A 26,494-nucleotide genomic window follows, 5' to 3' on the forward strand; every position below is an offset into this window, starting at 1 on the left:
GATACTACTACTAATACTACTACTAGTGATAATGATAATACCAATGCTACTAATAATACTAATACTACTAATAATACTAAGAATAATGAGAATAATAATAACAATGCTACTAATAATGCTACCGCTAATAATACTAGTACTGATAATACTAATAATAATAGTACCACTAATAACAATAATGATACTACTAATAATAATAATACTACTGATAATACTACTACTACTACTAATAATAATAATAACAATAATAATACTGATAATACTACTAATAATACTGATAATACTACTAATAATAATGATAATACTAATACTACCAATAATAAAAATGATACTACTAATACTACCAATAATAATACTGATAATAATAACACTGGTGGTAATACTAATAATACTACTAATACTACTACAATGATAATACTACTACACATAATGATAATACTACTGATAATACTACTACTAATAATAATAATAACAATAATAATACTGATAATACTACTAATAATAATGATAATACTAATACTACCAATAATAAAAATGATAATACTAATACTACCAATAATAATACTGATAATAATAACACTGGTGGTAATACTAATAATACTACTAATACTACTACAATGATAATACTACTACACATAATGATAATACTAATACTACCGCTAAAAATAATAACAATACTACTACTAATAATTATAATAACAATACTACCACTAATAATGATAATAACAATACTACCACTAATAATTATAATAACAATACTACTAATACTAATATACTGATAATAACAACAATAATAATAACAATAATCCTCATCATCATCATCATCATAATAATCTATGCCATTTAGCAGACGCTTTTATCCAACGCGATTTACAATGGATGAAGATACTTCAAACTTTTAGAATTTTTATAATCCATTCAGCACTTAAAACATTTTACTCGCACAACAAATAATTAATGGTTGTCAAACGTATTTTTCTTCATAGAATGCACTCATATATACATGTTCTCATTGTATACAGTATGTATGAAATATTTTGTGTTAAAATAAAGAAAAGTGCTCATTTGCCTCTTCTGCATAAATGAACCAGGTGTATTTGCATATATTAGGACATTAACATATAGGGGTGGAACAAGGCTGCAAGGGCTTAATCAGTCTACCCTACCTGCCCTCACCTGCTCTGTCTATCCTACCTGCCCTCACCTTCCCTGTCTACCCTACCTGCCCTCACCTGCTTTGTCTATCCTATCTGCCCTCACCTGCTCTGTCTACCCTACCTGCCCTCACCTGCTCTGTCTATCCTACCTGCCCTCACCTGCTCTGTCTATCCTACCTGCCCTGTCCACCCTACCTGCCCTCACCTGCTGTCTATCCTACCTGCCCTCACCTGCTCTGTCTATCCTACCTGCCCTGTTACCCTACCTGCTCTGTCTAACCTACCTGCACTCACCTGCTCTGTCTATCCTACCTGCTCTGTCTAACCTACCTGCTCTGTCTAACCTACCTGCCCTCACCTGCTCTGGCCATCCTACCTGCACTCACCTGCTCTGTCTATACTACCTGCCCTCACCTGCTCTGTCTATCCTACCTGCCCTGTCTATCCTACCTGCCCTCACCTGCTCTGTCTATCCTACCTGCCCTGTCTATCCTACTTGCACTCACCTGCCCTGTCTATCCTACCTGCACTCACCTGCTCTGTCTATCCTACCTGCCCTGTCTATCCTACCTGCACTCACCTGCTCTGTCTACCCTACCTGCCCTCACCTGCTCTGTCTACCCTACCTGCCCTCACCTGCTCTGTCTACCCTACCTGCACTCACCTGCTCTGTCTATCCTACCTTCCCTGTCTATCCTACCTGCACTCACCTGCTCTGTCTATCCTACCTGCCCTGTCTACCCTACCTGCCCTCACCTGCTCTGTCTATCCTACCTGCCCTGTCTATCCTACCTGCCCTCACCTGCTCTGTCTATCCTACCCGCACTCACCTGCTCTGTATATTCCTACCTGCCCTGTCTACCCTACCTCCCCCCGCCTGCTCTGTCTACCCTACCTGCCCTCACCTGCTCTGTCTATCCTACCTGCCATGTCTACCCTACCTGCCCTCACCTGCTCTGTCTATCCTACCTGCCCTGTCTATCCTACCTGCCCTCACCTGCTCTGTCTATCCTACCTGCACTCACCTGCTCTGTCTATCCTACCTTCCCTGTCTATCCTACCTGCACTCACCTGCTCTGTCTATCCTACCTGCCCTGTCTACCCTACCTGCCCTCACCTGCTCTGTCTATCCTACCTGCCCTGTCTATCCTACCTGCCCTCACCTGCTCTGTCTATCCTACCTGCACTCACCTGCTCTGTCTATCCCACCTGCCCTGTCTACCCTACCTCCCCTCGCCTGCTCTGTCTATCCTACCTGCACTCACCTGTTCTGTCTATCCTACCTGCCCTGTCTACCCTACCTGCCCTGTCTATCCTACCTGCACTCACCTGCTCTGTCTATCCTACCTGCCCTGTCTATCCTACCTGCACTCACCTGCTCTGTCTATCCTACCTGCCCTGTCTATCCTACCTTCCCTGTCTATCCTACCTGCACTCACCTGCTCTGTCTATCCTACCTGCCCTGTCTATCCTACCTGCACTCACCTGCTCTGTCTATCCTACCTGCCCTGTCTATCCTACCTTCCCTGTCTATCCTACCTGCACTCACCTGCTCTGTCTATCCTACCTGCCCTGTCTATCCTACCTGCACTCACCTGCTCTGTCTATCCTACCTGCACTCACCTGCTCTGTCTACCCTACCTGCCCTCACCTGCTCTGTCTACCCTACCTGCCCTCACCTGCTCTGTCTACCCTACCTGCCCTCACCTGCTCTGTCTATCCTACCTGCACTCACCTGCTCTGTCTATTCTACCTGCCCTGTCTATCCTACCTGCACTCACCTGCTCTGTCTATCCTACCTGCACTCACCTGCTCTGTCTATCCTACCTTCCCTGTCTATCCTACCTGCACTCACCTGCTCTGTCTATCCTACCTGCCCTGTCTATCCTACCTGCACTCACCTGCCCTGTCTATCCTACCTGCACTCACCTGCTCTGTCTATCCTACCTGCCCTGTCTATCCTACCTGCCCTCACTTGCTCTGTCTACCCTACCTGTTGTTCTCACGTTCTGTTGCATAATTCAACAAGTAGCCGAATACCCTCAGATTAAAAATCAACAGGCTCGGCTCTAGATTACACCCGCCTAAACAGACTTTACATTGTTAGAGAGATCAGACAAAATATCACTATAATCCCAGTGTTCATTTTTAGAAGTTGTTTTCATTTCAGTGCATCACATTTGTAAACTTTTCAACTGTATTCAACTTTAAACTTTTTAAAATTCCACCAAAAATGAACAACCATCAAAATGAAGTTATATTTCTTGTCTTTCTTGTGATGTAAGTGTTGAGACGGTGTGTTAAATCCCAGACGATGGAAAGACAACGTGTTCCATTGAGCCCATTACATCACCAAGGTGTGTTTGACAGGTCATTACAAATACATCCGCAGTCGTAGCGTTTAACGGGGGGGAAACGACGGGCGCAAGCAAGAGTATGAAAGAGTCGCACGAGTAAAATGAAAGCAATCAATCCAGAGAGATTTAATAATCAATCCAGAGAGATTTAATAATAAACCCAGAGAGATTTAACAATCAATCCAGAGAGATTTAATAATCAATCCAGAGAGATTTAATAATCAATCCAGAGAGATTTAACAATCAATCCAGAGAGATTTAATAATCAATCCAGAGAGATTTAATAATCAATCCAGAGAGATTTAATAATCAATCCAGAGAGATTTAACAATCAATCCAGGGAGATTTAATAATAAACCCAGAGAGATTTAATAATCAATCCAGAGAGATTTAACAATCAATCCAGAGAGATGTAATAATCAATCCAGAGAGATGTAACATTCAACCCAGAGATATTTAATAATCAATCCAGAGAGATTTAATAATCAACCCAGAGAGATTTAATAATCATTCCAGAGAGATTTAATAATCAAGCCAGAGAGATTTAATAATCAATCCAGAGAGATTTAATAATCATTCCAGAGAGATTTAATAATCAATCCAGAGAGATTTAATAATCATTCCAGAGAGATTCAATAATCAAGCCAGAGAGATTTAATAATCATTCCAGAGAGATTTAATAATCAATCCAGAGAGATTTAATAATCAAGCCAGAGAGATTTAATAATCATTCCAGAGAGATTTAATAATCATTCCAGAGAGATTTAATATTCAAGCCAGAGAGATTTAGTAATCAAGCCAGAGAGATTTAATAATCATTCCAGAGAGATTTAATAATCATTCCAGAGAGATTTAATAATCAATCCAGAGAGATTTAATAATCATTCTAGAGAGATTTAAAAATCAAACCAGAGAGATGTAACATTCAATCCAGAGAGATTTAACAATCAATCCAGAGAGATTTAAGTGACACCCCTCAAACACAGGAAATAGATATCTGAAAAAGTAGATGCTCAGGTGGGAGGGGCATGCACGTTGTGAGTTACACAAGAAAAGGTACAATTGAATGTCCTCAGCATTTCAACCCCGTCTTTCCTCCCATTTTTACTAGCCCTTATATTCTCCTCTACTCACTCTGCAGACAGTCAGCGTTGAGCAGCTCCTGGCACTTCTCGTGAACTTTGACCCCACACTCAGCACACCTCATGCCCTGGCGGGCGATGCCCCACAGCAGTCCCTCACACTCATAGCAGTAGGTGGGTGTGGAGGCGGTCCACACCTGGAAGGCATGGGGCGTGGTGCAGGAAATGGGGTAGATCAGAGCCTGCAGGGTTTTCTTATACACGTGGTTCTTCTGTAGGAGAAGAGAGAGGGAGGGGAAGACAGAGATAGATAGAGGGACAGAGAGAAAGATAGATAGGAAGAGGGAGAGAGGAGGAGAGAGAGGTAGAGGGATAGAGAGAAAGATCGATAGGAAGAGGGAGAGAGGAGGAGAGAGAGGTAGAGGGATAGAGAGAAAGATTGATAGGAAGAGGGAGAGAGGAGGAGAGAGAGGTAGAGGGACAGAGAGAAAGATAGATAGGAAGAGGGAGAGAGGAGGAGAGATAGATAGAGGGACAGAGAGAAAGATAGAGGGATAGAGAGAAAGATAGATAGGGAGAGAGGAGGAGAGATAGATAGAGGGATAGAGAGAAAGATAGATAGGAAGAGGGAGAGAGGAGGAGAGATAGATAGAGGGACAGAGAGAAAGATAGAGGGATAGAGAGAAAGATAGATAGGGAGAGAGGAGGAGAGATAGATAGAGGGATAGAGAGAAAGATAGATAGGAAGAGGGAGAGAGGAGGAGAGAGAGGTAGAGGGACAGAGAGAGAGATAGATAGGAAGAGGGAGAGAGGAGGAGAGAGAGGTAGAGGGACAGAGAAAGAGATAGATAGGAAGAGGGAGAGAGGAGGAGAGAGAGGTAGAGGGACAGAGAGAGAGAGATAGATAGGAAGAGGGAGAGAGGAGGAGAGAGAGGTAGAGGGACAGAGAGAGAGATAGATAGGAAGAGGGAGAGAGGAGGAGAGAGAGGTAGAGGGACAGAGAGAGAGATAGATAGGAAGAGGGAGAGAGGAGGAGAGAGAGGTAGAGGGACAGAGAGAGAGATAGATAGGAAGAGGGAGAGAGGAGGAGAGAGAGGTAGAGGGACAGAGAGAGAGATAGATAGGAAGAGGGAGAGAGGAGGAGAGAGAGGTAGAGGGACAGAGAGAGAGATAGATAGGAAGAGGGAGAGAGGAGGAGAGAGAGGTAGCGGGACAGAGAGAAAGATAGATAGGAAGAGGGGGAGAGGAGGAGAGAGAGGTAGAGGGACAGAGAGAGAGATAGATAGGAAGAGGGAGAGAGGAGGAGAGAGAGGTAGAGGGACAGAGAGAGAGATAGATAGGAAGAGGGAGAGAGGAGGAGAGATAGATAGAGGGACAGAGAGAGAGATAGATAGGAAGAGGGAGAGAGGAGGAGACAGAGGTAGAGGGACAGAGAGAGAGATAGATAGGAAGAGGGAGAGAGGGGGTAAGAAGTAGAGAAGAACAGAAAAAATATCAAGATTGAAAGGGAGGGGAAGAGATAGGGAGAGAAAGAGAGAGGGTAACAGACAATGTTTAGTCAGGTGCAGTGGGTAGTGCTGAGCAGAGTTGAGGTGCACACAAAACCGTAGGCTGAGGTATGAACACTCACAGGGGAACTCAACCTTATGTTTGTTTGTTTGGTTACAACTGGAACGTTACAAGATATGAGTCACCATCAGGCATCATTTCTTCTCAGAATGTGACAGGGATATGGGGTCGGGGAGAGAGGTAGGGAGAGGGAGCGAGGCACGGAGAGGGGGAGAGGAAGAGGGGGAGGGAGGGAGAGAGGTAGGGAGAGGGAGCGAGGCACGGATAGGGGGAGAGGAAGAGGGGGAGGGAGGGAGAGAGGTAGGGAGAGGGAGCGAGGCACGTAGAGGGGGAGAGGAAGAGGGGGAGGGAGGGAGAGAGGTAGGGAGAGGGAGCGAGGCACGGAGAGGGGGAGAGGAAGAGGGGGAGGGAGGGAGAGAGGTAGGGAGAGGGAGCGAGGCACGGAGAGGGGGAGAGGAAGAGGGGGAGGGAGGGAGAGAGGTAGGGAGAGGGAGCGAGGCACGGAGAGGGGGAGAGGAAGAGGGGGAGGGAAAGGGAGGGAGAGAGAGAGGTAGGTAGGGAGAGGTGGAGGGAGAGGGGTAGAGCGAGAGGGTGAGAGGGATAAGGGGGATAAGTAGGAGGAGAGGGAGAGAGGGATAAGGGGAAGAGGGATCTGGGGGATAGTTAGGGGGAGAGAGGGATAAGGGGGAGAGGGAGAGAGGGATAAGGGGGAGAGGGAGAGAGGGATAATGGGGAGAGGGAGAGAGGGATACGGGGGAGAGGGATAAGGGGGAGAGGGAGAGGGATAAGGGGGATAGGTAGGGGGAGAGAGAGAGGGGGATAAGGGGGAGAGGGATAAGGGGGATAGGTAGGGGGAGAGGGAGAGGGGGATAAGGGGGATATGTAGGGGGAGAGGGAGAGGGGGATAAGGGGGATAGGTAGGGGGAGAGGGAGAGGGGGATAAGGGGGAGAGGGAGAGGGATAAGGGGGATAGGTAGGGGGAGAGAGAGAGGGGGATAAGGGGGAGAGGGAGAGGGATAAGGGGGAGAGGGATAAGGGGGATAGGTAGGGAGAGAGGGATAAGTGAGAGAGGGATACAGGAAAGGAAGAAGGAGGTAGGGAGAGGGGGAGAGGGAGAAGGAGAGGTCGGGAGAGGGATAATGAGAGTTAGGGAGAGGGGAGAGGGATAAGGGAAAAAGGTAGGGAGCGAGATAGGGAGAAGGGGAGGGGGAGAAGGAGTAGTAGGGAGAGGGGGAGAGGTAGAAGGGGAGAGGTAGCGAGAGGAGGAGAGGGAGAAGGGGGAGATGGGGATAAGAGAGAGGCAGCGAGGTAGGGAGAGCGGGGGAAAGAAAGAAGGAGAGTATTGTACCAGGGAAAGCCACACTAAGCTATTTATAAAGTCACACAGACCAGCGCTTCACACAAAATGACCAAGGAAAGGTCAGACTGAATAGATTAACAAGTGGTGAACGGTGTGTCCTCTCACCAGCTCCTGGTCCTTCTGGGACGTCTTTGTAGCCATAGAGAGTCCTGCCTTCCTGGCCTGCAACATGGACTGAGAGAGAGAGAGAGAGAGAGACAGAGAGAGAGAGAGATAGAACAGAGAGAGAGAGAGAGAGGAGAGAGAGAGAGAGGGAGAGACAGAGAGAGAGAGACAGAGAGAGAGAGAGAGAGAGAGAGAGAGAGAGACAGAGAGAGAGACAGAGAGAGGGAGATAGAACAGAGAGAGAGAGAGAGAGAGAGAGAGAGAGAGAGAGAGAAAGAAGATTGAAAAGATTGAAGATTGAGATCAGAAGAGAGGTTTATTATCTACAAATACAATAACTGTGGTTTAGTTCACACTCAGACATATAATATATGTGTGAACAGGGGATAAGGTTTCTTAGCCTGGCTACCAGTTAGAATTTTCGTTCCACTCCTTTGCATAACACAGGTTTGGATTTCAGGCTAAAGGTTTCAATGGGCCAGGATAGAACCTGTTGTGTATGTGACTCAGACTATAGTTGTCTAAGGACAGATCATGTGTGCTTAGCAGTGCTCTGATATGTCCCTGTGTGTCTAATTCCCTCTCTCCTCCACAGTGGACTGTCTCACAACCGCATACACATACTAAGAACCTCTCTCTCTCTCTGTCTGTCTGTCTGTCTGTCTGTCTGTCTGTCTGTCTGTCTGTCTGTCTGTCTGTCTGTCTGTCTGTCTGTCTGTCTGTCTGTCTGTCTGTCTGTCTGTCTGTCTTTCTGTCTGTGTGTCTGGAGGGCCTGCTCCCTGCTAGACAAAGCTAATCAATGTCGTTAGCCGTTTCCCGCGAAATGGCAAAAATGCTCTCGAATGCTCTGAAGAGAAAAACAAGATAAACAAAACAAAACTCCACTCTGCAAGAGGTGTCTTTTTGTTTAGTCACTGTGTGCTACAGCGTATGAAAGCCGATGTGTGTGGGAGAAGAGATGGACAGGGTTATAATATTTGTGGTGTAATTTGTTGTGAAGTAGGTGGATTTGTTTTCTCCTATTTCGACAACTACAGTAAGGACCTGGTGGAGTGGCATAAACAGTCACTAAACCACATAGGTTTAGCCTACAGTAGTTTAGCCTACATAGCCTACAGTAGTTTAGTCTACATAGCCTACAGTAGTTTAGCCTACAGTAGTTTAGCCTACAGTAGTTTAGTCTACATAGCCTACAGTAGTTTAGTCTACATAGTCTACAGTAGTTTAGCCTACAGTAGTTTAGCCTACATAGCCTACAGTAGTTTAGCCTACATATCCTACAGTAGTTTAGCCTACAGTAGTTTAGTCTACAGTAGTTTAGCCTACAGTAGTTTAGTCTACATAGCCTACAGTAGTTTAGCCTACATAGTCTACAGTAGTTTAGTCTACATAGTCTACAGTAGTTTAGCCTACAGTAGTTTAGCCTACATAGCCTACATTAGTTTAGCCTACATAGCCTACAGTAGTTTAGCCTACAGTAGTTTAGCCTACAGTGGTTTAGCCTACAGTAGTTTAGTCTACATAGCCTACAGTAGTTTAGTCTACATAGTCTACAGTAGTTTAGCCTACAGTAGTTTAGCCTACATAGCCTACAGTAGTTTAGCCTACATAGCCTACAGTAGTTTAGCCTACAGTAGTTTAGCCTACAGTAGTTTAGCCTACAGTAGTTTAGTCTACATAGGCTACAGTAGTTTAGTCTACATAGTCTACAGTAGTTTAGCCTACAGTAGTTTAGCCTACATAGCCTACAGTAGTTTAGCCTACATAGCCTACAGTAGTTTAGCCTACATAGCCTACAGTAGTTTAGCCTACAGTAGTTTAGCCTACAGTAGTTTAGCCTACAGTAGTTTAGTCTACATAGCCTACAGTAGTTTAGCCTACATAGCCTACAGTAGTTTAGCCTACATAGCCTACAATAGTTTAGCCTACAGTAGTTTAGCCTACATAGCCTACAGTAGTTTAGCCTACAGTAGTTTAGTCTACATAGCCTACAGTAGTTTAGCCTACAGTAGTTTAGTCTATATAGCCTACAGTAGTTTAGCCTACAGTAGTTTAGCCTACAGTAGTTTGGCCTACAGTAGTTTAGCCTACCTAGCCTACAGTAGTTTAGCCTACAGTAGTTTAGCCTACATAGCCTACAGTAGTTTAGCCTACAGTAGTTTAGCCTACAGTAGTTTAGTCTACAGTAGTTTCTCTACGGACTTTAGTGTTGACCTCGGGGAGTGAAACTGTTAGTCACAACGTGGATGCTATCGACTTGCTGTTGTCAGCGTGTGTGTGTGAGGCTGTGTTGAGCTCACTGTCAGACACTTACCATTGCCTGAGGGAAGACAATGACAGGGGCAGGACGAGAAAGAACAAGAAATCATCAAGGTTAGAGCATCACAAGAAGACTGGTGTTCCTCAGAGAGGAGCTCTCCCACATCAAACACTTCAAACACAGTCAGACGTCGCTCTGCTCTGAGAGACTTGAGGAGGAGAGAAACGTCAATGGATTTTCTTTAGTGACACGTAAATACAACACAATTTGGAAACAGAACAACCTTGAACCAAGTTTTTAAAATATGCAAAGTGCAGGATAATGTGTACAAATACAGTACCCTGCTGTATCCAGCACCTTCAACAGGCTGCACTACTGTACACGGGCCTTGTAGTTCTTTAGGATTCTGCGTTAGTATTTTCATTTGACTTTACAGAGGTCCGATTCATTTATGTAACCAAAGGTAAATCTTTATCTTGTCGTCTGCCTGAGGTACTGTGAGTTCAGGAGTCAAAGGTCAAGAGGTCAGAGAAACTCACCAGCTCGCTGACCAGAGGGATAGGCCGTCTCTTGCGGAGGTCAGGCATGCTGTCGATCCCAAAGGGCGTGGCGCCACTAAACACACACACACAGTTCAAAACAAGATACAACAACGTACCAAATCTATTAGAGGTCATCATTGCTGGTGGTTGGACCCCAGTCCACTTGAATATGTACAGATCCACACACAGAGAAAGACACACACAAAGACAGGACAGACGCACACACACACACACGCACGCACGCACACACACACGCACGCACACACGCACGCACGCACACACGCACGCACGCACGCACACACGCATGCACACACGCACGCACACACGCACACAAGCACGCACGCACACGCGCACGCACGCACACACGCACGCACGCACGCACACAAGCACGCACACACGCACGCACGCACGCAAGCACGCACACACGCACGCACGCACACACGCACGCACGCACGCACGCACACAAGCACACACGCACACACGCAGACAGAGGCATTGTCACTGACCCAGGCTTGGCCCACGGATGCAGGCTGGGGTCTCATTGCTGGTGGCTGGACCCCAGTCCACTTGAATATGTACAGATCCACACACAGAGAAAGACACACACAAAGACAGGACAGGACAGACGCACACACACACACACGCACGCACGCACACACACACGCACGCACACACGCACGCACGCACACACGCACGCACGCACGCACACACGCATGCACACACGCACGCACACACGCACACAAGCACGCACGCACACACGCACGCACGCACACACGCACGCACGCACGCACACAAGCACGCACACACGCACGCACGCACGCAAGCACGCACACACGCACGCACGCACACACGCACGCACGCACGCACGCACACAAGCACACACGCACACACGCAGACAGAGGCATTGTCACTGACCCAGGCTTGGCCCACGGATGCAGGCTGGGGTCTCCATCTCGGCCCTGTAATAGAGGTCAAAGGTCAGGCGTTTAGCCACTGAGACTGACAGTTATCATAGAAGTTAAGATAATAGAACATGTCCACATAATATGACATAAAATCAAAGCAGAATCAGAGACAGAGAAAGAGGGGTTGGACGGGGTTGGTTGAGTTTCACTGAAGCCAGAGAGGATTTCCATCGGCTAAAAACACACTGACGGTTGGATGAGGGAGCATCATAAACTGCACATGAAGAGGCATAGAACAGGGTACTGCTACCCACACACCCACCCACACATGCACTCACCCACCCACCCACCCAACCACCCACACATGCACACACACACCCAACCACCCACACTCAACCGCCCACCCACCTACACATGCACTCACCCACCCAAACACCCAACAACCCACACCAAACCACCCACACATGCACTCACCCACCCACCCACACATGCACACACACACCCAACCACCCACACCCAACCACCCACACATGCACACACACACCCAACCACCCACACTCAACCACCCACCCACCCACACATGCACTCACCCACCCACCCCCCCACCCACCCACCCACACATGCACTCACCCACCCACCCACACACCCACCCACCCACCCACACATGCACTCACCCACCCACTCACCCACCCACACATGCACTCACCCACCCACACATGCACTCATCCACCCACCCACCCACCCACCCACGCACACAGCCACCCACAAATGCACTCACCCACCCACCCACACATGCACTCACCCATCCACACATGCACTCACTCACCCACGCACCCACACATGCACCCACTCACCCACACATGCACCCACTCACCCACCCACCCACACATGCACCCATGCAGTCACTCACACACAAACACCTACAAATGTAACCCACAAATCTTTCCTTCTCAAATACACTTTTTTGCTGTCAACAAACAATCTTTCATCATCAATACTGTCCATGATGTCCCTCCACTTTCATCATCAATACTGTCCATGATGTCCCTCCACTTTCATCATCAATACTGTCCATGTCCCTCCACTTTCATCATCAATACTGTCCATGTCCCTCCACTTTCATCATCAATACTGTCCATGTCCCTCCACTTTCATCATCAATACTGTCCATGATGTCCCTCCACTTTCATCATCAATACTGTCCATCTCCCTCCACTTTCATCATCAATACTGTCCATCTCCCTCCACTTTCATCATCAATACTGTCCATGTCCCTCCACTTTCATCATCAATACTGTCCATGATGTCCCTCCACTTTCATCATCAATACTGTCCATGTCCCTCCACTTTCATCATCAATACTGTCCATGTCCCTCCACTTTCATCATCAATACTGTCCATCTCCCTCCACTTTCATCATCAATACTGTCCATGTCCCTCCACTTTCATCATCAATACTGTCCATGTCCCTCCACTTTCATCATCAATACTGTCCATGATGTCCCTCCACTTTCATCATCAATACTGTCCATGTCCCTCCACTTTCATCATCAATACTGTCCATGTCCCTCCACTTTCATCATCAATACCGCATTTACAGCAAAGCTTTGAAATGCACTAATGTTAAAGTGAAATCCCTGAGATAATACCTATGTACTGAGATAATACCTATGTACTGAGATAATACCTATGTACTGAGATAATACCTATGTACTGAGATAATACCTATGTACTGAGATAATACCTATGTACTGAGATAATACCTATGTACTGAGATAATACCTATGTACTGAGATAATACCTATGTACTGAGATAATAACAATGTACTGAGATAATACCTATGTACTGAGATAATACCTATGTACTGAGATAATACCTATGTACTGAGATAATACCTATGTACTGTGATAATACCTATGTACTGAGATAATAGAGATAATACCTATGTACTGAGATAATAGAGATAATACCTATGTACTGAGATAATACCTATGTACTGTGATAATACCTATGTACTGAGATAATACCTATGTACTGAGATAATACCTATGTACTGAGATAATACCTATGTACTGTGATAATACCTATGTACTGTGATAATACCTATGTACTGAGATAATACCTATGTACTGAGATAATACCTATGCACTGTGATAATAACTATGTACTGAGATAATACCTATGTACTGAGATAATACCTATGTACTGTGATAATACCTATGTACTGAGATAATAGAGATAATACCTATGTACTGAGATAATAGAGATAATACCTATGTACTGAGATAATACCTATGTACTGAGATAATACCTATGTACTGAGATAATACCTATGTACTGTGATAATACCTATGTACTGAGATAATAGAGATAATACCTATGTACTGAGATAATAGAGATAATACCTATGTACTGAGATAATAGAGATAATACCTATGTACTGAGATAATAGAGATAATACCTATGTACTGAGATAATACCTATGTACTGAGATAATACCTATGTACTGAGATAATACCTATGTACTGAGATAATACCTATGTACTGAGATAATAGAGATAATACCTATGTACTGAGATAATACCTATGTACTGAGATAATACCTATGTACTGAGATAATACCTATGTACTGAGATAATAAAGTGCTTTAAAGTTCCCTTTAACCCAATGAGTCGTGCTGCCGTAACGCCGGCACATTTTTTTTGTCGCCTTCTAACCACTTTCAAACACTGTGTTTGTCTTCTGAGCTGAGCGACGGCGGATCCCGAAGGGTTTATATTACAAGAATGTCTGTAGAGTCTAAATGGTTCAACTATTCAAAGCTATCTATGAAAAGATGACTATCACGAACATGCACATGTAAAAAAAAAAAAATCCTCACAAGCTACACACGTGTCGATAGAAGGTAAGGGGTTCTTCTACATAGATCATAGGGAATCCCAGATCATAGTGTCGATAGTACTGTCAGGGGTTCTTCTACATAGATCATAGGGAATCCCAGGTCATAGTGTCGATAGTACTGTCAGGGGTCTTCTACATAGAAGCTCATAGGGAATCCCAGGTCATAGTGTCTATAGTACTGTCAGGGGTTCTTCTACATAGATCATAGGGAATCCCAGGTCATAGTGTCTATAATACTGTAAGGGGTTCTTCTACATAGATCATAGGGAATCCCAGGTCATAGTGTCTATAGTACTGTAAGGGGTTCTTCTACATAGAAGCTCATAGGGAATCCCAGGTCATAGTGTCTATAGTACTGTCAGGGGTTCTTCTACATAGATCATAGGGAATCCCAGGTCATAGTGTCTATAATACTGTAAGGGGTTCTTCTACATAGATCATAGGGAATCCCAGGTCATAGTGTCTATAGTACTGTAAGGGGTTCTTCTACATAGAAGCTCATAGGGAATCCCAGGTCATAGTGTCTATAATACTGTAAGGGGTTCTTCTACATAGATCATAGTAAATCCCAGGTCATAGTGTCTATAGTACTGTAAGGGGTTCTTCTACATAGATCATAGGGAATCCCAGGTCATAGTGTCTATAATACTGTAAGGGGTTCTTCTACATAGATCATAGGGAATCCCAGGTCATAGTGTCTATAGTACTGTAAGGGGTTCTTCTATAGAGATCATAGGGAATCCCAGGTCATAGTGTCTATAGTACTTTAAGGGGTTCTTCTACATAGATCATAGGGAATCCCAGGTCATAGTGTCTATAATACTGTAAGGGGTTCTTCTATAGAGATCATAGGGAATCCCAGGTCATAGTGTCTATAGTACTGTAAGGGGTCCTTCTACATAGACCATAGTAAATCCCAGGTCATAGTGTCTATAGTACTGTAAGGGGTTCTTCTACATAGATCATAGGGAATCCCAGGTCATAGTGTCTATAGTACTGTAAGGGGTTCTTCTACATAGACCATAGTAAATCCCAGGTCATAGTGTCTATAGTACTGTAAGGGGTTCTTCTACATATTTTTTATTTACACATTTTAGTACGTTTAGTACGTTAAGGGGTTCTTCTACATCATTTTTATTTACACATTTTGGTCAATAAAACTCATGAATGCAACTGTTTATATCAAATAGTTTTGTGTTTTACTTGTAGCCCTGGTTGTCCTGGAAATAAAACAGGCAAACACTTAATTGTGAGGCTCAATAAAGTGGTTGGACTGGCAGATAAATGAAAGTCAGACAAATGAAAAGTTGATTTTTGCAGGGGTCTCGGGACTGATAGGGTTAAGAAGGAAAAAAAGCCTGCATCGGCAAGATCATCACCACCAAGAGACAAACCAAGTGAAGGAAGCAATTTAAGTAATACTAGTTGATGTTGCCATGTAACATAGGAGCATTAAAAAGGTAAGATTGGTCAACTTTCACAACAAACACCAGTTATGAGGGCATGCGTATAAAGACATTCACATGAGAACAACGAGACTAGAAAATGGAAAAAAGTGACCTGATCATCTTGACTTCCATCTGAAAGAGAGGAGAGAGAGAGACAGAGACAGAGACAAAGAGAGGAGAGAGAGAGAGAGAGAGACAGAGACAAAGAGAGGAGAGAGAGAGACAGAGACAGAGACAGAGACAAAGAGGGGGAGAGAGAGAGAGAGAGAGACAGAGACAAAGAGAGGAGAGAGAGAGAGATAGAGACAGAGACAAAGAGAGGAGAGAGAGAGACAGAGAGACAGAGACAGAGACAAAGAGAGGAGAGAGAGAGAGAGAGAGAGACAGAGACAAAGAGAGGAGAGAGAGACAGAGCGAGAGACAGAGACAGAGACAAAGAGAGGGGAGAGAGAGAGAGAGAGAGAGACAGACAGACAGAGACAAAGAGAGGAGAGAGAGAGAGAGAGAGACATAGACAAAGAGAGGAGAGAGAGACAGAGCCAGAGACGGAGACAAAGAGAGGGGAGAGAGAGAGAGAGAGAGAGAGAGAGAGAGAGAGAGACAGAGACAGAGACAGAGACAGAGACAGAGACAGAGACAGAGACAGAGACAGAGACAGAGAGAGGAGAGAGAGACAGAGCGAGAGACAGAGACAGAGACAAAGAGAGGGGAGAGAGAGAGAGACAGAGACAAAGAGAGGAGAGAGAGACAGAGCGAGAGACAGAGACAGAGACAAAGAGAGGAGAGAGAGAGAGAGACAGAGACAGAGACAAAGAGAGGAGAGAGAGAGAGAGACAGAGACAAAGAGAGGAGAGAGAGACAGAGCGAGAGACAGAGACAAAGAGGGGGAGAGAGAGAGAGAGACAGAGACAAAGAGAGGAGAGAGAGAGAGAGACAGAGACAAAGAGAGGAGAGAGAGAAGGAGCGAGAGACAGAGACAGAGACAAAGAGAGGAGAGAGAGAGACAGAGCGAGAGACAGAGACAAAGAGAGGAGAGAGAGACAGAGCGAGAGACAGAGACAGAGACAAAGAGAGGAGAGAGAGAGAGTGAGAGACAGAGACAGAGACAAAGAGAGGGGAGAGAGAGAGAGACAGAGAGGCAAAGAGAAAGGAGAGAGTGAGAGACAAAAACAGAGAGACAGAGAGAGAGGCAGAGAGACAGAGGCAGAGAGAGGAGAGAGCCAGAGAGACAAAGAGAGGCCGAGAGAGGAGAGAGAGAGTCATCAACTAAGCAGTTCAAGTAAACAGAACAACTCCTTCCAGCTGATCAATTTGCAGTAAATGCTACAGTAGTGATGCTGGGTGGGTGATGGTAGAGTAGTGATGCTGGGAGGGTGATGCTACAGTAGTGATGCTGGGAGGGTGATATTAGAGTAGTGATGCTTGGAGTGTGATGGTAGAGTAGTGATGCTTGGAGGGTGATGGTAGAGTAGTGATGCTGGGAGGGTGATGGTAGAGTAGTGATGCTGGGGGGTGATGGTAGAGTAGTGATGCTGGGAGGGTGATGGTAGAGTAGTGATTCTGGGGGGTGATGGTACAGTAGTGATGCTGGGAGGGTGATGGTAGAGTAGTGATGCTGGGAGGGTGATGGTAGAGTAGTGATGCTGGGAGGGTGATACTAGAGTAGTGATGCTGGGAGGGTGATGGTGCAGTAGTGATCCTGGGGGGTGATGGTAGAGTAATGATGCTGGGGGGTGATGGTAGAGTAGTGATGCTGGGAGGGTGATACTAGAGTAGTGATGCTGGGAGGGTGATGGTGCAGTAGTGATCCTGGGGGGTGATGGTAGAGTAATGATGCTGGGGGGTGATGGTAGAGTAATGATGCTGGGGGGTGATGGTAGAGTAGTGATGCTGGGAGGGTGATGGTAGAGTAGTGATGCTGGGGAGTGATGGTACAGTAGTGATGCTGGGAGTGATGGTACAGTAGTGATGCTGGGAGGGTGATGCTACAGTAGTGATGCTGGGAGGGTGATGCTACAGTAGTGATACTGGGAGGGTGATGGTAGAGTAGTGATGCTGGGAGGGTGATTGTAGAGTAGTGATGCTGGGAGGGTGATGGTAGAGTAGTGATGCTGGGAGGGTGATGCTACAGTAGTGATACTGGGAGAGTGATGGTAGAGTAGTGATGCTGGGAGGGTGATTGTAGAGTAGTGATGCTGGGAGGGTGATTGTAGAGTAGTGATGCTGGGAGGGTGATTGTAGAGTAGTGATGCTGGGAGGGTGATTGTAGAGTAGTGATGCTGGGAGTGTGATGGTAGAGTAGTGATGCTGGGAGGGTGATGGTAGAGTAGTGATGCTGGGAGGGTGATTGTAGAGTAGTGATGCTGGGAGGGTGATGGTAGAGTAGTGATGCTGGGGAGTGATGGTAAAAGAGGCCCACAGTGAGCCAGACTCACAGGGACAGACAGGGATTGAGGTCATGAATGTTTCATCAACATGTATAATTCATAATGAAAATGACTCCTAATCTTCCCTCTTCTTCTTTAATATCAGCCCTACACTCAGAGGAGATCATTCATGTTTTTAATGCAGTAAATGGCCATACTGCTCCTAGAATGGCAGGTGATGATGCATTGCTACAAATGGGGAGTATAACTACAGGATCAGCAAAGAGAAAATTCTATATCATATACCATTCGCTGGCCATTCTATGTGATTTCACTCCATATAAGTAACGAAATGCCAATGTTATACTCCCCCAATCAAATATAATACAGTATCTATGTGGAATAGGTGACATGGAAGTCAATGGAAGGGGCAATCAGCAGTTGCCTCATGATTTTTGGGGGGAATTAAAATAAAATCATGATATGTACCCATATATTCTAACGTATAATGCTTCATGAGCTTATTAGTTCAACTGTTGTACCCCATCAAAACCCAAAATATTCATTTGATGTTTGTAAACAAAGTAAACGTAGACCCAAAAACTATATAACCACAAAACCTTATTAAAACTATAACTTTGATATCATACATCCATAGCTCTGTCTATGAATTTGAGAGAGTGGTTACATTTATCCAGCCCCGTTTCTCAGCTTTTTACTGAAACAAGGGGCAGGGACTAACTTTGTCGTTGTTTTTTACTGCTGATTGCCGCTTTAATTATGAGACAAAATAATACTGTAGAAGATTAGTTCTGGTGAAGAGCAAAATAAAATACTTCATAAAACCTACTGCGTCTCCACTGATGAAGAAGTCTACAGGGGAGATATAGTATATAAGGGATTGTTATTGTACCCCTGAGATGAAACAGAATAAGGGCTTTGATCATTAAAGGTAGTCCGAAAAAGATCTGAGGTTTCTTTGGAAGTGTCGATTTCTCAGAAAACAATGGTATGGCCCAGAAAAAAAATCCGGAAACAGCTCTAGATTCTTCAACGAGATGAGAAACAAACAAAATGACAGAGGTTTTTTTAATACAAGAAGAAGAAAAATGAACTAAAGTCAAACAGAAAACATACAGACTCTGTAACTCATGTTGAGGCCTGAGGAGACAAGATAAGCGAAGGAAGATGAGGAATCAGAAGACAACAAAAGAAAAAAGCTGGTAGAAGTTTGTGCTCGTGAAAAAACTTGAGATAGAACAAAATGAGTATTGTAGACGTATGACAGAGAAAAACGAATAAATAAATAACCAGATGATGAACATGAGCTCTTGTTCAAGATAGTGCTGGATGAGTAAGAGTACGATGGACGGACGTCTGGTAAGTGATAGCTACCTGGGATGAGGTCATCCTCCTCGAACGTGGACATGGTCATGCTGGTGACCTGATGCTGCGTCTCCCTCTTCTCCTGCAGGATCTGCTGGAAGGTCCTCAGGCACTTCAGCCTCCGCACCTCCCTCTGGCTCATCTCCGGGGGGTGCCCCTTTGGTTCTGCCTCTCCCGCTGCCTCACCCTCAGGGGCATCTGGGACATCTGCTTCTGTGTTAGGCTGCGGAGGCGACAGCGGTGGGGGTTCGTCTCCCCGCTTCTCCTGCAGTGCCGGCTCCTCAGCCAAGGAGGAAAGCGAAAGGGACTCTGCAGTGGTGCATTGCGATAGCGAGGTGTTGAGAGTGGGGGCGTCTGTTGGGCCCTGGGGCAAAGGAGACGCTCCCTTTTCCTCTGATTCTATATGGGGTGGGGAGAAGGTAGGCTCTGGACCAGCTGAGGAAAAGTCTAGGCCTGGTTGGTAAACATCTTGTCCAGGGTAGGGAAGGGGAGAAGTTTTGCAAGGGTCATCATGGTCCTGTGGGAGGACATCACTGATCTCTTCTGGCAGGGGTTCACTGGGGGAGGGCTCTGAGGGAGCAGAAGAGAGAACACTGGTCTGGATCTGTCCCTCTGTGTCGTCCGTGGCCCCTGGGTTCACCCCATCCTCTTGGGACGTTTGAGACATATCTGCATGGGGTAAGTCCATTTGAGGCTCATCAAAGAGGCTTGTGGGTAGCTCCACCTTGCTCTCGACTCCAAGACTCTGGGCAGTTCCGGGTTCTTCCAGTTTGCGTAGCGCATCCCGCAGGGCAGAACTGAAGTCCAGCACAGCTTGGCCGATCCGCTTCACATTAAAACCCATGTTTTGGATCTCTGTGCTGTTAGGGCGAGGGAGGCGGCCATCCAGGTCTGGAATAACTGTTTCCTCTTTCCCTCTGACCAATGAATTGCCTGTTTTATCCCCTCTGACCGATGGAATGTCTGTTTCAGCCGCAATGCTGTGGCTCAGTAAGGAGTTCTCAGTCCAGGTATAAGTTCCATCTGTAGACTCTTCAGTAATGCCACACTCATAGCCAGAATAAGTCTCCTGGAAACTATCGACTTTGGAGTCAGTTGTGTAGCTGAGATCTGTGGGGGTATCTGCGTGGCTGTACCCTTCCACCTCATCAGTATGTCCTTCCACTGAGTGGTAACCAGAGCTCTGGTGATATGAGTAATCAGCAGCACACTCGTACCCCAGGCGGTGGCTCTCTGTGTGGGCATCGGTCGGAAATTGAGTACCAGGCTGTGGTTTTGGCCTTCGTCTATGGGCGCGCCACTCTTCATGGCTGGAGGTGCTGGGGGGGTTGTAGTGTAGTCCAGACTGGAGGGAGAGGCGGTCTGAGCTTCCTGTGGAGGACAGGCCCAGGGTACCGGTACTGTACCCCCCTGAGCCCCTGTACCGGCTCCCTGTCCCCTCCAAGCAGGCAGGCCCCTCTCCCTCTTGCTCTTCCAGACTCACCTGTCTGGAATAAGAGCTTTCTTCATGCCACCTAGTCTCCCCAGACCCACCATGCTGTGGGCCAGCAACGCCCAAGCCCTCTACCCCAGCACCCCTACTACTACCACTAGCCCCACCATGCCCTGCACCGTGTCTGGACAAGGGCCTCTCGAGGTCAGACTCTGAATTGGGGCTGTGTCCTGAGGACAGGGAGCTGATGCTGGGGAAGTCCTGGCCGTCCTGCTGCTCCAGATAGCCAAAGCTCAGCTTCCTGATGATGGTGGGTTCTGGGATGTCTGAGCTGTGTTCCGATGTATCCTCCGTCTCAACCTCCTCCTCCTCCTGTTCCTGGCCCTCAAGCTCAACTGACTCTGTGCCTGGCGAGACTGTGGTAGACGTTTCTTCTAACGTTGGCAAGTGGAACTCAACTGGCATTCCGTGTATGCTGTGGCGTTCGCTGAAGACGGACGGTCGGCAGACATTGGAATTTGAATGCTCCATCTGCCTGTCCAAACTGCCATAAGCACTGACAGGCCTCTGGCGAGGGGTTAAGAGTGACCCATCACTGCCCAGTGCTGCCCCAGACCAAGCCGCACCCCCTGGACTGCCACTGGGCTTGTTTCCCGAGCGAATGCCCTCTATCTCCAGGAGCACAGCATCCACACAGGAAGATACCTCCTCTACAGAGCCACGGACAGACGTAAGGTAGTTCCGCAGGTCTGAGATCTCCTCCTGGATCTTGTTGATCCCTCTTAGCTCCTTTAGGATGTGCTCGATGATGGCGCTAGACTCTTCTTCCTCATATTCCTCCTCCTCCTGGTCTTCTTCCTCGTCCTCCTCCAGCAGAGTATCGTGCCGAGTTCTGTAATCCACATAGTCACCCAAAGAAACAGGCCTTTTTGGTTCTGCATGTGTCCTAGTGAATTCAGCCTTACCCCCTTCTGCTCCTGCCACTGCGCCAAACCCAGAACTGTTCATGTTTGGACCAATCCGGTTATGGTGTTGAGCTTCTCTTCTGCATTCTGGAATTGTTCGAATCCCTGCCGGGATGATCCATTTCTGGTGTTTGGGTGTTCGTCGCTGTTCTGGGACAGTCCTGATCCCATCTGGGATAATCCATTTCTGCTTCCTTGGAGACTGGCAGCTGCTACTGTTGTGCTGCAGAGTGCAAGGGATCCTGACACAGCCCTCTCTGTTTAGCTCCACCTCCCCAACACAGGATGCCCCTGACACTCCTCGATGTGCCTTACCATTGGGGACCCTTGAGGAGCAAGCTTCCTCTCTGGGCCCACACCTCGCAAAAATATATGTGCCTTCCTTTCTCTTCTCCTGCACCTCAACTCCCCCCTCCTCCTCAATCCCAGCATTGTTATGGTCTGGGGCAGGTACTTCCTGTCCTGATCCTTGGAGCAGGCGGTGGATCTTCTCCCGGATGACAAGAGCTACCCTGGGGTTGGGGGCCCTCTTTTTGCGAACCTTCTCCTTGGTGTCCACTTTGGGGGCGACACCTGTTCTGTGTTGTCCATTGAAGCGGTTCCTGGAGAACATCTTCTGGGACAAAAGGGGAGGGCTCCTACCCTCAGGTGTCCCCCCACATTGTTGCTGAAGTCACATTACAGGAGAGGGCCAGCATCTAAGTCCGAGAGAAGAGACTCATGGGTGCCTATTCAGCTGCACCTATCAGGAACTTTAGTTCATAGATAAAAGACACAAAATCAAGATAAAACACAGCTTTACGGTCAGAACATATTAAGCCTCTGATGAATATCACAGGAAAGCCATGTGACTCCAGTCACCTTTCTGTACACATTTCCTCTCCTTTCCCATCGAAGCACAGTTCGAAGAGACATAAAATATGCTCAGAACTGTAAGTACTATGGCTCTTTTAATTCCACAAAGCAGACAAGACAACAAATAGGAGGAATTTGTGATCTATAGCATACTAGATAAATGCTGTATAAATGTTTTCTATACAAATGCTTTCTTTGGCATGGCATTTCCATTAATGAAAATGATTATTCACAGGAACAATCGGGTTCAAGTACCCAGCTCTTGGGATTCTATAGAGTAAGTAAGTACCACACCTAATTCTTTGAGCCAGAAACTCTCTAGTTTTAATTCATTTACCTAACCATTAGGCCATATTGCTACTCTGCCATTACCGTCTAAAGGCCCATTCTGAAAGAGGAGTTTCTGTCATAAGGAGTAGGGCAGAACAGAATCAATCAGAGTTCATTTAAATCTTATGATGGGACGCCATTGGTTTGGCCATGGAAAAGGAATACAATTATCTGAGTAGCTGATTGAATTCTAGAATGTAATTGAATTCTAGAATGTAATTGGAGAAAGTTAGAAGAACATTTAATAATAAAATAGAAAACCACGACATCCTGGCATTATCCTGTTATATAAGGAATGTGACATATATTACCGACATGTCAATGGAATGTGGAATCTGATGAACTGTGTTCTGTGTTCCATGTTCCTAAGCGCTTTCTACTCAAACCGACTCCAGGGTCCCTCTCACTAATATGAGAGGAGAAGTTATGAAATATCTTCCCTCTGTTCAACTGAAGCCCGTCTTCTCCTGGGCCCTGATGACCGTGTAACCTTGACTACAGCAGAAATTGCTCTCATTCCTCCGTCACTCCATCTCAGACCCTTGACAAGACAGAAAGCAAATCCTGTAGCTAAACTGGTCCTTCTTTGGACACTGTGTTAACAACCCTCCCGACGAGCTTCAATGCCATACAACTCTCCTTCCGTGGCCTCCAACTGCTCTTAAATGCAAGTAAAACTAAATGCATGTTCTTCAACCGATCGCTGCCTGCACCTGCCCGCCTGTCCAACATCACTACTCTGGACGGTTCTGACTTAGAATATGTGGACAACTACAAATACCGAGGTGTCTGGTTAGACTGTAAACGCTCCTTCCAGACTCACATAAAACATCTCCAATCCAAAGTTAAATCTAGAATTGGCTTCCTATTTCGCAACAAAGCATCCTTCACTCATGCTGCCAAACATACTCTAAAACTGACCATCTTACCGATCCTCGACTTTGGCGATGTCATTTACAAAATAGCCTCCAACAAATTGGATGCAGTCTATCAGTGCCATCCATTTTGTCACCAAAGCCCCATATACCACCCACCACTGCAACCTGTATGCTCTCGTTGGCTGGCCCTCGCCACATACTCGTCGCCAAACCCACTGGCTCCAGGTCAAGTCTCTGCTAGGTAAAGTCCCGCCTTATCTCTGCTTGCTGGTCACTATAGCTGCACCCACCCGTAGCATGCGTTCCAGCAGGTATATCTCACTTGTCACCCCCAAAGCCAATTTCTACTTTGGCCGCCTCTCCTTCCAGTTCTCTGCTGCCAATGACTGGAATGAACTACAAAAATCTCTGAAACTGGAAACACTTATCTCCCTCACTAGCTTTAAGCACCAGCTGTCAGAGCAGCTCACAGATCACTGCACCTGTACATAGCCCATCTTTGTAAATAGCCCAAACAACTACCTCTTCCCCTACCATATTTATTTATTTATTTTGCTCCTTTGCACCCCAGTATTTCTACTTTGCACACTCATCTACTGTCAAATCTACCATTCCAGTGTTTTAATTGATATATTGTATTTACTTTGCCACCATGGCCTATTTATTGCCTTTACCTCCCTTATCTCACCTCATTTGCTCACATTGTACATAGACTTATTTTTCTACTGTATTATTGACTGTATGTTTGTTTTACTCCCCATGTGTAACTCTGTGTTGTTGTATCTGTCGAACTGCTTTGCTTTATCTTGGCCAGGTCGCAATTGTAAATGAGAACTTGTTCTCAACTTGCCTACCTGGATAAATAAAGGTGAAAAAAACAAAAAAAACAAGGTAGTTAAGCCCCACTGACAGAAGTACACACACACACACACACACACACACACACACACACACACACACACACACACACACACACACACACACACACACACACACACACACACACACACACACACACACACACACACACACACACACACACTCACACACAGACACACACACACACCACACACCTATACACTCTGAAAAAATGGTTTGGTTAGGGTACAGTATTGTACCCGGGGCTCCAAAATATCAAAATTCACATGATGTACTTTCAGAGGTACACATACCTATAATCTAACATGGTACTTGTTCAGTACTTTTTAGGGTACATGTGTGGATAATCTTGTATAAATGGTACATTTTTGTACCCAATATTTTGAGTACAAACATACAATCATTACACACTCTAAAACATCATGAAACATATTTCCCATCATGCTCTATTGTAAGTTCATTTTTAGAATGTGTTTCTGCATGCACATTGATTCATTGATTGATCCTATGCTGCACAAAGCTAAATACCATACAAAACCAAACTAATCCCATTTCTTTGTACTTGGAATTATCACACCCAGTACTGAGATGGTCACACCTGTTTAGATGGTTTAGGTAGACTCAATTATACATTTTCCCTACCTTGGATGTCATTATAAATTTAGGTGATTAAAAGTTCACATTTTTGGATATCATATCTCTGGCTGGATTCCAATAGGAATTACATATCACTCTGCAAACCAGCATAATATGAGTTGCCTGATGTGGCTCGAGAACGAGGAGTTTCAGACCACTGTGATGGGTAGGGCTGGCACAATTACCGTATAACAGTGTAACCGATGGTCATAATTAAACAATCAGCCCAGAGGGGATGTGGTATTTGGACAATATATCACAGCTAAGGGCTGTTCTTAGGCACAATGCAACCTGGAGTGCCTGGGTACAGCCCTTAGCAGTGGTAGCCTGGAGGGCCTGGAGGGAGAGTTTACAGTCTAGCCAGACACCTAGGTATTTGTCGTTGACCACATACTGTATTCTAAGTCAGAACCTTCCAGAGAAGTGATACTCGTCAGGCGGGCGAGTGCAGGCAGCGATCGGTTGAAGAGCATGCATTTTGTTTTACTAGCATTTAAGAGCAGTTGGAGGCCACAGAAGGAATGTTGTATGGCGTTGAAGCTTGTCTGGAGGTTTGTTAACACAGTGTCCAAAGAAGGGCCAGAAGTATACAGAATGGTGTCGTCTGCGTAGAGGTGGATCAAAGAATCACCCGCAGCAAGAGCGACATCATTAATGTATACAGAGAAAATAGTCGGCCCGAGAATTTAACCCTGTGGCACCCCCATAGAGACTGCCAGAGTTCCGGACAACAGGCCCTCCGATTTGACACACTGAACTCTATCTGAGAAGTAGTTAGTGAAACAGGCGAGGCAGTCATTAGAGAAACCAAGGCTGTTGAGTCTGCCAATAAGAATGGGGTGATTGACTGAGTTGAAAGCCTTGGCCAGGACGATGAAGTTGCTGTGGGGGGTGCGGAGCTGTTGGCCGGGGTTGGGGTAGCCAGGAGGAAAGCATGGCCAGCAGTAGAGAAATGCTTATTGAAATTCTTGATTATCATGGATTTATCAGTGGTGACAGTGTTTCCTAGTCTCAGTGCAGTGGGCAGCTGAGAGGAGGTGCTCGTTTTCTCCATGGACTTTACAGTGTCCCAAAACATTT

The 26,494-nt window shown here is 46.0% G+C and overlaps 2 protein-coding genes across 2 annotated transcripts in view; both read right to left on the bottom strand.

The window, feature by feature from the left end:
* The window catches only part of LOC109878307 (protein unc-13 homolog B), a 141,521-nt gene that overhangs the window by 66,037 nt on the left and 48,990 nt on the right, over nucleotides 1–26,494 (bottom strand). The window contains exons 3-7 of the mRNA XM_031829622.1: nucleotides 11,348–11,391; nucleotides 10,430–10,505; nucleotides 9,945–9,950; nucleotides 7,631–7,699; nucleotides 4,649–4,868 (exon numbers count right to left, since the gene is read on the bottom strand). Of these exons, the coding sequence (XP_031685482.1) occupies nucleotides 4,649–4,868; nucleotides 7,631–7,699; nucleotides 9,945–9,950; nucleotides 10,430–10,477 (343 nt within the window). The 5' untranslated portion in view covers nucleotides 10,478–10,505; nucleotides 11,348–11,391. The remainder of the gene's footprint in view (nucleotides 1–4,648; nucleotides 4,869–7,630; nucleotides 7,700–9,944; nucleotides 9,951–10,429; nucleotides 10,506–11,347; nucleotides 11,392–26,494) is intronic.
* On the bottom strand, nucleotides 15,243–22,582 carry LOC116374798 (uncharacterized). Its single transcript, XM_031829621.1, has 2 exons — nucleotides 19,449–22,582; nucleotides 15,243–15,819 (listed from the first exon to the last, which is right to left on the bottom strand). The coding sequence occupies exons 1-2, from the start codon at nucleotides 22,447–22,449 to the stop codon at nucleotides 15,710–15,712; spliced, it is 3,111 nt and encodes a 1,036-aa protein (XP_031685481.1). The 5' UTR covers nucleotides 22,450–22,582; the 3' UTR covers nucleotides 15,243–15,709.

The sequence above is a fragment of the Oncorhynchus kisutch genome, linkage group LG8 (assembly GCF_002021735.2).
Source record: "Oncorhynchus kisutch isolate 150728-3 linkage group LG8, Okis_V2, whole genome shotgun sequence".
NCBI lineage: Eukaryota > Metazoa > Chordata > Actinopteri > Salmoniformes > Salmonidae > Oncorhynchus > Oncorhynchus kisutch.